Source organism: Argentina anserina, chromosome 1, assembly GCF_933775445.1.
Source record: "Argentina anserina chromosome 1, drPotAnse1.1, whole genome shotgun sequence".
In the NCBI taxonomy this organism is placed as follows: Eukaryota; Viridiplantae; Streptophyta; class Magnoliopsida; order Rosales; family Rosaceae; genus Argentina; species Argentina anserina.
This window is the reverse complement of record NC_065872.1, coordinates 16,230,876-16,243,181: the sequence shown is the minus strand read 5'-3', so window position 1 is coordinate 16,243,181 and position 12,306 is coordinate 16,230,876. Positions and strand designations below refer to the sequence as shown.

Here is a 12,306-nt window from a genome sequence, read left to right as displayed (position 1 = left end):
TTCTACAGGTGTAGATTAGCAGAATTAGAGGGCTTTCTCGGAAGATTGTCGAAGATATTTATTCTATTTGTGGTGAGGATTGAGAGGATCTTACATTTTCATTTGCTATAATACTTGAATTATAACTGGATACGTATTAATCAAGTCGACTGGGTCGTACTATGAACTCAGTTTTGATATGTTGTTACTATAAGATGATTTTAATATATTTGAGATTGTTTTAGAGTTTTCATGGTTTCGATTTCAAGTTTTATTGTTTCGAAATTTCGGGGATGTGACACACTATCTCCCTGAGATCGGTTGATCTACAAAGGAGAGAATTGGGGGAGGGGGAACATCACCATAGAGAGAGAGCAAGCTTTTGATGATATTCTTGGAACATTTATTTTGATAATTTAATAAGGACATTTTGTCATATAAAGACTTTTATTATAGGCATTAAAGTTGAACAAAATTACAGACTGCCATTTGAGCTCAAATAACACCCAAATATTATCTCCACCCTAGCTAGGTCTCCGGTGACTTCCGGGCTGGTTCCGGCGAAGATTCCAATAACGTCAGAAAAGTCATAAGCGCCAAAAGCAACTACTACCTCTACCTCAATTACAAAAGCTAATGCCAAGCAACATAAAAGCTACTATCATCGTCATCAAAGACTACTACCCATGACAAACAAAATTATGACCAAGTAAAATGAAAATAACTACCAAGCATAAAGCTACTGACCCCAACACAAAAAGCTATTGTGTCAAGCAATAAAAGCTATTGCAATACATAACAAAAGGTACTTCGATCATCAATTAAAGCTACTATCACCAACAACAAAAGCTATTAAGGTGAGATTTCCGGCGATCTCTAGAAATCAGTAAAACAAAAGATACTACCGATCATAATAAAAGTTCGCTTACAAAAACTACTAACCTTAACGATGAAGGATGCTACTGTGAGATTCTCAGTAATGTGTTGAAAACATACTATTGTTAAAAAGATACTATCAATGAAGTAGAAAGAAACTATCACATCGTAAAAAAGATAGTATTAATGAATTGGAAAGATACTACAACTACAACCAAAGGATATGACCAATAAAAATAATAGCTACCACACTTACAACCAAAAGCTACTTCAAATTCAAAGAAAAGCTACTACACCTACCACCAAAAGCTATTGTACATATAAACATTGGATTATCTAGGTCTATCAACTATTGACCCTTTATATCCTCGTCTCCACAACCTCTAGAGCCTACAAATTCAAAGCCAAGCAACTTTGAATCTACAATTGCGAGAGAGATGGTTAAGTGACCAATTCAGTCCTTCGCCGGCGGCGGCAAGAGTGCTCTTCATGAACGAATCAGAAACCTTCGGAAGAGTGAGAACTCAGGCAATTCATCAACCAAAATGGCGGAGGCGTAGCCTTTATCGAATTCGAACAAGAAATCGGGGTTGGTGGAGTTGGCGGAGGCCGGAGCAGTGGGGGGGGGGGGGGAGCTCTCTAGGGACTGGATCTGAACATAATTCAAGGCTTCGACGAACCATTAGCACTCGTACTTGAACTCGTTGGAGTTGAAGCTTGTCGGAGCGGGATGATTGATAGGAAAAAGGAAGAGGCAGAGGTGCAGAAGGGGTGTCGTGGCCATCAACGGATTGATGTTTGGCTTGGAGGAGGTGTGATCAACAGATCTAAAATCAATGAGTCTCTTAGTTTTAGTTAGAGAGGGAGAGAGAGTTTTGAGTAAAGAGATAAAGGGTATTTTTGGTATAGCGTCATTTTGCTGATGTAAAATTGGTATGAGATTAAAAAGATTTGAGTGTCCTTGAATGGAAGAGAGTAGTGAGAAATATATTTTAATGTTATTTTCTATTGAGTCCAATTGAATTATATTAGGTTTGAATGAAAATTTAAAGTAAAAGTAAAGTTTTATTGATTTGATTGGACTATGGACATTTTGAAAAAATTAGGGAGGTTTAAATAGTGTTTTAATTATTTGATAAAGTAAATTAGAGGTCTAAATATTATTTTTACCTTTTTAATGGTATGAATAAAAGCTCCCTTATAATAATGACCAACAAAAATAAATAATATAAGCTATTTCAGTAATAACTATTTTTGATAAAAAGTATGCCGGACTACCGGAGACCAGTGGTCTAAGGCGGCCACCTGAAGTTCCAACCCTTAAGGCTGACCCTGCCGCATTGAGCCTATATTGACATAGGGTAGACCGGCAGACCCTCCCCAAGAGTAAATGCACTCATGGAACCAAGTCACCAAGGGTGATTGTTGATTTCTGTACAAAATTGGCACTCACTTTTCAGTCGCTTCAATTGAAATCTTTTAAATTATAATGATACAATTATGTGCTATACCTTATCTAACTAACTATGCCAAAGAGGAAAACCAAAAACAAAATAAATATTCAGATTGTTTATCATGCTATTAGGTTCCTATGTTTGTGTCTTTTCTTGTTGGATAATCAGATACTTCACACATGCATTGTATTTGACTAATGCCAAACAAGAAAAAAAAAACACACAAATAATATTGTTCCTATGATTGTCTCTCTCTCTTTACAAGTTTAGATAGATGTTTGTGGACTTGTGGTTGTGCCTTGTCTTATTTCTCCTCCTTTTCCACGCTAGAAACTTGGTGTCACATACCCATCACCACCGTGCTGAATAGAAGTGACGCAGGTAATAAAACCAGTGCTCATGACCTCACCTACAAACTATGACTTCACCATTATCATCTCTTCATTTTGAGCGACTGAGAATCATCGTCATTTTCTTCAGATTTGGCTTTTACCTTATAAGGCTACTATGATAAGCTTGGAACTAAATGCAAGTGCTGGCAATGGTCCCTCTAACTGAGAACTCACAGCCATGTCTTTCAGAGCTGTCGAAACAAAAAGATATCGACTACTACATGTACGTGTAACACGAGTACACGACTACTAGTAAGAGTCAGACTACCCCTTTTTGTTTTTACAATAGACTACCCCTTTCCATTGTTAGAAGTTTAGAACTACTGCAGCCATGAAAGGACTCTGCTTTGAGCTTCTTCATAACTCCAGGTACTTCCTTCTTCTTCTCTTCCTTTATCTGTGGACTGTGGCTCTGTACTTCTATAGTTTATTGACACATGTTATGTGAAACTCTTACGCTTCTTTCTTCTGGGACTTCTGCATATGTTTTAATTTTACTTCACCCCATTAAAATTCTCGGGCTTCAAACAGTAAAGCTGAACCGTTGCCCCATTACTGATCATCAATTGTCACCAGACCAAGACCCAGTTTTCTTTCTCTTCCTGGTTCTCCCCTTCAACCTAAAGTTTGATTCTTTCTTCAAGGTCCCTTTTGCTCTCTCTACTTTCTTATGCATGCTTACTCTTCTCTGTTTTGAATTTAATAGTGCTGCAGAATTGTTCTTATGTGGTTGTTGATGGGTGTACCTATCTTGAATGCTACAAACATTATCCTTTTCTATTGTTTACAAAAGTTCAAGTTCCATGAACACATAATGATTACTTTGATAGATAACCTTACGCTCTTCTATATCTTTCAGTCAATCTGATTTATGACTGTAGTTTAATCCTTATGTGAATCAGATTCGTGGGTACTGGAAACACCAGAGCATTCTCTTACCGGTTTCAGAGAAAGAAGCATCAGGCCTTCTTGGCATTCCCCAAACTTGTAGTCTCTTCAGTCTCCTTGTAAGAATCTTCTCTTTGTTCGTATACATTTGGGTACATTGGTATGCATATGTTTGCTTCTGTAAGGTTTCTTATTTTCATGTTTTGATTTTTAGCTCTCAAAGATGTTTGGCAACTGCGTCGCCTTTAATAGCCGAGGTGGAAGAAAAGAAAACATTCGATTCAGAGGCAGCTGGTTTGTTAGTGAAGGAGCTCCGAAAGAGTTTCAATTCCGGGAGGACAAGGAGCTATGAGTGGAGAATGTTACAGTTGAGCAGTATTGCAAGGATGCTTGATGAGAAGGAAAATGACATTCTTGAAGCTCTTTCCAAGGACCTCTCAAAGCCCGAGCTTGAAGCATTTCTAACCGAGGTCTGATTCCTCTCCTCCGGTCCTTGTTGCTTGGTTAAGTTTTGCAATATACTTTTCAATATTTGCATTTCCATAGTAGTTTACAGTGCATTTTCAGTTGATTTCATAAGATAAATCCCCCTTGCAAAAAAAGAAAAAAGAAGTATAAGGGTTATAGGGACATCATGTATTCTGATTCTTTATTCAAAGACTAATTAGGAAAGTGTTAAATGCTAGGAGATTTGTCTGAATAGGCATCAAAATCCTTGGCGCTGTGAGATATGCTATCTTTAACTGCATCTAAACTGTATGCCTACTCGGTTGGTAACTTTTCTCTCAGGCATAGAGGTTCATGCTGGAAAGCATTCGTCTTGATCAAAGGGTGATTTCCCTAGATCATTGTGATACATCAAAACGACTAGTTACACTAATGAAGCTTCCTTGATTTGCTTATGTAGCCCAATGCACTCATTGGTTATAAACACTGATGTGGAATAAAAGACGTTTTTAATTAGTGTAAGCAAACTATGATTGTTGTGCGTCTGTGTGTTTAATTATTTACAGCTTTTGGGAGAGTTTCTTCATTGCTTTCTTCCCATTTGACTTTGGGCCATTTTGTTTTGTTTTGGAGCTGTGTTGCCTTCATGTCCTCACCCTTTAATTGTTCATTTCAGTTTCTTAATAAAACTCCCCCCAAATATTTTACAAAAAAGGATATATAATAATAAACACACACTTAAAGATCAGTTAGGGACTTAGGCTATACAGGTTCTCAATGAATCAGTTTCTACAGCATACCTGTGGGAGAGAGAGAGAGAGTTTATCATCTACTTTGAGCTGGGATTTGGATTTAAAAAGAGATTGTATGATTATGAGATGGAAGAGCTTATGTCCTATTAAGTATTGGAAGCTCTTAGGCTGGTCAAGTACAGATTATTTAAGGTTGGGAAATGAATTGTTTCTGCAAATCATTATTCCAAATTCTCAACGAGAATGCTACTGGTTCTATGGTTCTGCAAAAGTATCTCCAAAAGTTACAGATGTGTTCTGGATGGCAGCTTATGTAAACCTTAATACAAGTGGATCTTGTCCTCCCCAAATTGGTTTGCTACATTTCAAATGGAGGGACAATGCAGGGTTGATCATAGAGTTCTGATTAATCTTTTGTTTCCGAAAAGCTTGCATCTAATAGATTTTGGTCGGCAAAGATGATGGGTAAGTGCATAATTGATTTAAACTATATAGCATGGGGTGCATCCTCAGTTTCAGGAGAAGCCTTCCAATACATATCTAATATAGTTGATTGATTAAATATATTCTTCAGATTATATTCTTAGCTAGCTAATAATTAATTTTCAATATATTAACGGATGTTCGAAAGAAAGAAAAACTAAAGCATCCAAGACCTTGTTGCCGATATATCCCCTGCTCGATGATCCACTTACTACACAATAGACAACCAAATTCTATTAATTACCAGTAATCTTTATTTTAACAGATAACACATACATGTTAAGGTTGCAGCTTAAGTTTTTTAATAATTTAGTAAGAGATATATATTCAAAAGGTGAAATTCTACTTCAGATCTCTTTTACTAGTCACTTGATATCTTTCTTGAAAAATCAAGTATTGGTGACATTTATCGTGATATTGTATATGAATTGATGGTTCTACACATCAATACTTGATTTTTCATTATGTAGGGATTGGTTCTTCTGTGTAGGATGTGAATATGTTTGACAATTGTAGAGCCCTTTATGACCTATTTAACATATGCATTATGACCAATGCTTCTTATGGCAGATTTCTACATCAAAAGGCTCATGTAAGGAGGCAATAGAAGGATTGAAACAGTGGATGATCCCACAAAAGGTGATTCCAGTAAATACTTATTCAGAATTATATATGACCGGCCAAGATATGCTCGAAAATGCAGTATACTTTGTATAATCTGAACTCTGAAGTCCATCTTTTGATTCAATTTTCAGGTCAAGACTTCAATTACAACATATCCATCATCAGCTGAAATTGTGTCAGAACCTCTAGGGGTTGTGTTGGTCATCTCAACGTGGAACTTTCCTTTCTGTATGTCAATTAAGTTGCTGCACAATTCAAAAGTAGCTAGTCATACAAAACAAAAGTTACATCTCAGCTCAGTCTTGCTAGAGTGTTCGAAGTATTAAGTGTACATTTAGGCTACTCTCCATAGTATTTAGTATAAATATGATGTCATGACATAAGTGATTTACTGATTTTTGTATATTTTTTACTTTAATATTTCCCTGTCCTTGAAAATTTTAAGATGCTGTCCAGTTAAAATATTTAAATTTAATTAAAAAAAGAAAAAGAAAAGGAATAAATAGTTAATTGTACGGAGACCCAGAATTTCTCTTGTAGACTCTCTTTTAAGTGACTATTGCAGGCCTGTGTATGATGAGCAGTAATTTATAATTCGTCCACCTATAACCTTAAATTCCACTGTACAGTGTTCAATTACATAGACCCTTGTCATGGATAACAGTTGCTGTTTTATATTGTAGTGTTATCAATTGATCCAGTTATTGGAGCTATATCAGCAGGAAATGCGGTTGTCCTAAAACCTTCCGAAATAGCTCCAGCTACGTCTTCACTTCTTGCACGATTAGTGGAGGAGTATTTAGACAATTCTGCTGTAAAAGTAGTAGAGGGGGCAATCCCAGAAACAACTGCACTATTAGAGCAGAAATGGGATAAGATACTGTATACAGGTCAGTCTTTTGAGAGTTTAAATTATGATATTCCTCATATGTGATCCTAAGATTTTATAGGTGTCTTTAGTTACATAAACAAAACTGAGAATAAAAGAAAGGTTATCTCTATCTACGTTCGTGAAATTACAAAAATGTTTATATTAAATTGACAGATTATGTTGTGATGACTGATGAATATATCCACTCCTACGTTAACAGCTAATTGAATATTCTACCATCTAATTGCTATTCACTGCTTAATGCAACCATTACAAGTTGTTGTACCTAGTGCTCTTCTTAAACAGATAATTTTTTGTGCCTCAGTTTTCTCAGCTATATAACAAGTAGCATCACAGCAATGTATGATGTAGTTTTTTGTGTTTTCTATGTACAGGTAGTGCTAGAGTAGGCCGCATTGTGTTGGCCGCTGCTGCAAAACACCTTACACCTGTGATTCTAGAACTGGGTGGAAAATCCCCAGCTGTTGTCGACTCAGATGTTGACTTACAGGTATAGTGTCTTCTTATCGATTTCATGACTTCCAGTTTCTTGTTAGTTTTGACATGGATTTATTTATTTGCATTTAAATTTAAAGGTTGCTGTTAGGAGGATAATAGCAGGGAAGTGGGCATGTAACAATGGACAAGCTTGCATTGGTGTTGATTATATTATCACTACAAAAGACTTTGCTCCAAAGTTGGTATGTATGCTCTCCTCAAAAGAACTTGAAAAAATAGTTAACAGTGATGTATGTCTTTTTTTTTTGACGGCTAACAGTGATGTTGTCTTATTTGTTATTAGTTGTTTTTTGTTTTTTGCCCACCTTTCAACTTAAGCCTTTTATTTTGATACTTCAATATGGATTTTAATCATTTTATCAGCCACCACGGAAATGTCAGTTAAATAGGTTGTGTACATAAGAATATCAGTCTCCCAAAGGAGTGATTACTTGAACTGTATGACCACTTAAAAGAGTGGTTTCCAACTTCCCAAGACGTAGGTGGATGCACATAATTAGTATCTTTAGCTGACTGATACTTTCCTTTTCTTTTTTTTTGACAGATAGAAGGTCTGAAAGATGGACTGGAACAATTTTTTGGGAAAGATCCTATGAAGTCGAAAGATATATCTCGCATAGTCAGCTCAACTCAATTTGCACGTTTGGTAAAGCTCTTAGAAGAGGACAAAGTCTATGATAAAATTGTCCTTGGAGGTCAAACGAATGAGAGCCAATTGTGAGTATTCCAGTGCCTCCCCGGCTCCCCATAATTATGTAACCAGGATGCATGATGGTTACAATCTAATATATATGTATCTGATGCAGAAAAATAGCTCCAACTATCTTGTTGGATGTTCCAGAAGACACTCAAATTATGAATGAGGAGATATTTGGGCCATTAATGCCTATTGTCACTGTGAGTACTCTGGATACTTTTCTTGCAATATTTGGCCAATGGTTGCATATCCTACGGGCCTTGTTCCTGTGTAAATGTAGGAACCTGAAACCTCCTTCATTGTCTCATTGAATTTGTCATAGGTTGAGAAGATTGAAGGCAGTTTCGATGTGATAAACTCGAGGCCAAAACCTCTAGCTGTCTACGTCTTCACAAACAATGAGCAGCTGAAGAAGAGTTTTGTTGAAAATATATCGTCAGGAGGGATGCTTATCAATGATACCGTCATGCATGTAATTTTTTACTTCTCAAATCATACATTGCATATTTATATTTTCTATAAAGTGATCTACTTCAACCAAATTTCAAAAGATCGGATAAAATTGCAATTCAGTGGCTAAACCAGGGCTTGAGATGGTTCACTAGCAAGCAGTCTATAAACTTGCACAAAGAGCACATGTTTAAATTGCTCATACCGGATCCAAGTGAAGAACATACATTCATATACACATTCATATTACCATATTACCTATTAAACGTGCAAAAAATTGATCGACTGAGTTTGTTATATGTTTTATCTGTTCATCTACGATACTGTATGTTACAAACTCCATTAATGCAGGTTGGTGTTGCCGGTTTACCTTTCGGAGGCGTTGGGGAGAGTGGAATGGGTTCATACCATGGTAAATTCTCGTTTGATGGTTTCAGCCACAAGAAGTCAGTTCTATATAGAAGCTTCAGTAATGATTCTACTCTGAGGTACCCACCATACACACCTGAAAAGCAAAAATTACTGAAGGCTGCCATCAGTGGTAACATATTCAGAATAATCTTGGCTTTGATCGGATGGTGATCTATCTAATCCAGAGAGAAATGTACTTGGGCGACAATGGTGTATATCAGTTTATTGAAGTAGGATTCTTGAGTCTTGACAATGTGTAAACAAAACTCACCGTAACTTTCTTCCTCAAATGTTTCAGTATGTAATCATCTAGCAACAAAACATCAACTGCCAACTTCACTACCATGAACAACAAGAAAAAGAAGATCAATAAAGGGGGTTACGGTATACTATTCAGCTATGAAAATGAGGCCAATTAGCCTCGACAAAATCCACCAACACTTGCTTACCCCTCTTTTCAGTGAGGATGATTCTGATCGCCACAACCGTAAATCTATTGATTGTTTACTCGGATGTGCATTTATGGAATGCAGTATGACTATAATCTTGAACAAAGTTGCATTCGTGCTCTTTCCAGGTCAAAAGTCAGGTTAAAGGAAAACCAATACTAGTTAGAATTTAGAAAACCTTTCAAAAATGGGATTTTATTTTAATTCACTTCAGATACATTTAGGAAACAAGAATTACGCTTTTACTTTATTATATATAGTCCTTAGTCCTTACTGATGTTTGTATACTATTGTTATCTGTCAACCCATAACCAAAACGCTAATGGCCATCGGCACACTAGGAACACCTCACATGCCTGACCTTCACAACTTTACCTGACCTTGTTGTTGACAAAATCCTTAGATTACTTCCGACCAAAGTTACCGTCCAGGTGAGCTTTAATTCCAAGCACTGGCAAGGTGCAGTCTCTTCGTTCCCTGCACTGAATTTCAGTGAGGATGATGATTTTGATCGCCACAACCTTAATCGTTACGGTCACTACCAACATCAACACAAGAAGTTCGTCAACTTCTTGAAGGGTTATTTAGGTTATCTTGCGAAGTACGACTCAGAAAGAGCATCATCATCTAGATAAACTCACTCTTCACATGAGGATGTATGGGCGTCGAAATTCTCCTACAATAACCAAGTGGTTGAAATATGCATCTCAGAGAGGCATTAAAGAGTTGGATTTAGGTCCAAGTTTTGACCTAATACAACATGGGAGCACTTTCACTGTGAGAAGTGGCCACTTCTACCGATTGCCCTGGGTGGCTATTGCTTCTGCAAAATGTTTAACTAGTCTGAAGCTGGAGTGTGTGAGAGTTCCACACGTTCGAATTACAGATTATTGTCCAACAAGGCTGTATGAGAGACTTTTTCCTTCTTTTAAAACTCTGTCCTTCAAAAATAAAAGGTTTTTTTACCGAACAGGAAAAGGAGCGAGTAGAAAACAAAAGAAAGATTTGAGAGACAAATCATAACCAAACTACGTACCTATATATTATAATGCCACCTCCCCTTTCCACCAGTAAACCTCAGCTTGATGAAAGAAGTAGACTCTCCTCAACGCTAAGCACCATTAGGTGACACACACCTGATGGAGCAAGCAAGGGAAAGAGAAAACTTACTACAAAAGAGAGAAAAGAAATTGTAATAACCCGAATTTTTAGAAACTAAATGTCGAGTATTTTCAAAGTGTTAAACTTGTGAAATTAATTCAAGACGACAATTGGAGGTTTGCAACATTTCGAAACGAAAACGAAAACGTTCGCGGATTGTTTAATTAGAAAACGTAACGTTACCGCAACGTATAGATCGACTTTTATTCCGTTGCTCGGTTGCGAAAACTTCCTTCACGAAAGTCGTAGAGCTCATCGATACGAGTTCGTGGACACATCACGCATTCGAATCGGACGTCGCACGCGAAAGTTATTAACGTCGGAAGTTCGTTTCCGATTTTGGAAATAGTATAAAAGGAATGAAAGGAGATTAAAAATCAGATTTTTCTAAAAATCAGCTCGGGTTACTGTTCACCCGAGCTCGGGTACTGTTCACCCGACCCAAAAAACTTCTCCGGCCGATTTCTCCACCATCCGACGTCGCCTCGTGTCGTGCCACCTATCAAACTGACGGGCTCGACGAGCTCCATCTTTTGGGCTATGCCTTGCACTCCGGCAACAACCACACACGGTGTAGCAACCGCCGGAAGTTACTGCTGTGGCGGCGCCGCCTCCTCCGGCCACCATGGCTCGAGATTCTTGGGGGGTTTTGCTTGTCTCAGTCCCAGCAACATTCCCACAAAAGGAATCGAGCCAAATCGAAGTGTAAGTACCCGAATCAAAATTTCAATTTCTAGGGTTTGTGAATAGTGCCGAATATATGTTCTTCGGTGTTTGGACTGTTTAGGCTCGGATTTAGAACTTTGTGTCAACTAGGAAGTTGTTGGAAATGTTGTTTAGGTTGTGGTGGTGAAATTTGGTGATGATTGGTGGCGGTCGGTGAACAGTAACGCCGCATGAATAGTGACTGTGAATAGTACCGGCGCATGAATAGTGGTCTGTAACAGTAACTGTGAATAGTAAACTGTAACAGTAATCTGAACAGTACCATGGTAAACAGTAAATGTGAACAGTGTTTTGGTAAAACAGTAACTGTGAATAGTGGTTTGTAAAAAACAGTGATTAGTAACATGAACAGTGTTCCCTCGAACAATGTTTTATGAACAACACTTAGCTGTGCTGAACTCGTTACCTGATATTTTAAATATCATTTTCTAAGCATTTATCGTGCTATTAGGTGACTGACGAAACGAGTGAGGAAATTACTTTCAGGGTCGTGGAAGTTGCACGCAGGAAAGAAGGTGAGTAAAATCTCACTTATTTACGAATCTACCCTTGCGGTGATTCCAAGATTTTTGCAAGAGTTTTTAATATTGAATTACGACACGTATACAATATAGTGGATTACGTATATATCGTATAAATGGTAATAAGTACATATATATATAGTTTGCTATATTATATACTGTTATGAATTCATTGGAATTGGTCATTTCGAATGACGAGAATTAAATGTTGAGCATGTGATGTGATTTTTGTACAATATGAGGTGTGATTATTGTACGTGGTTTTAACATGAGTTTGTTAAAATGTTTTGTCTTCGGACGAGTTTTTGTCTTCGGACGTGTTTATGAAATATGACATGTATACGATATAATGGATTATATATATATATATTGTATAAATGGTAAATATGTACATATATATATATAGTTTGCTATATAATATACTGTTATGATTTTATCGTGATTTATGTCATTTCGATGACGAGATTTAAATATCGAGCATGTGATTTTGATTTGTACAATATGATGTGAGATTATTGTACGTGATTTTAACATTGAGTTTGTTAAAATGTTGATTTGTCTTCGGACATGATTTTTGGTACAATATGATGTGAGATTATTGTACGT

At 36.9% G+C, this 12,306-nt stretch overlaps 1 protein-coding gene across 1 annotated transcript; it reads left to right on the top strand.

Moving 5' to 3' along the window:
* The first annotated feature begins 2,639 nt into the window (after positions 1-2,639).
* LOC126798733 (aldehyde dehydrogenase family 3 member H1-like) lies at positions 2,640-10,225 on the top strand. The gene is made up of 13 exons (XM_050525813.1): positions 2,640-2,690; positions 2,790-3,070; positions 3,604-3,708; positions 3,804-4,059; positions 5,842-5,910; positions 6,027-6,123; positions 6,579-6,785; positions 7,162-7,277; positions 7,363-7,467; positions 7,830-8,002; positions 8,092-8,182; positions 8,305-8,454; positions 8,784-10,225. The coding sequence occupies exons 2-13, from the start codon at positions 3,033-3,035 to the stop codon at positions 9,012-9,014; spliced, it is 1,638 nt and encodes a 545-aa protein (XP_050381770.1). The 5' UTR covers positions 2,640-2,690; positions 2,790-3,032; the 3' UTR covers positions 9,015-10,225.
* Positions 10,226-12,306: the final 2,081 nt, after the last annotated feature.

Bases quoted from the DNA above. Each gene is read 5' to 3' on its own strand.
- LOC126798733 (XM_050525813.1), top strand. From the start codon at position 3,033: ATGAAAGGACTCTGCTTTGAGCTTCTTCATAACTCCAG. The intron at 7,468-7,829 runs GTATGTATGCTC...TTTTTTTGACAG, and splicing joins AAGACTTTGCTCCAAAGTTG to ATAGAAGGTCTGAAAGATGG. The intron at 8,183-8,304 runs GTGAGTACTCTG...AATTTGTCATAG, and splicing joins CATTAATGCCTATTGTCACT to GTTGAGAAGATTGAAGGCAG.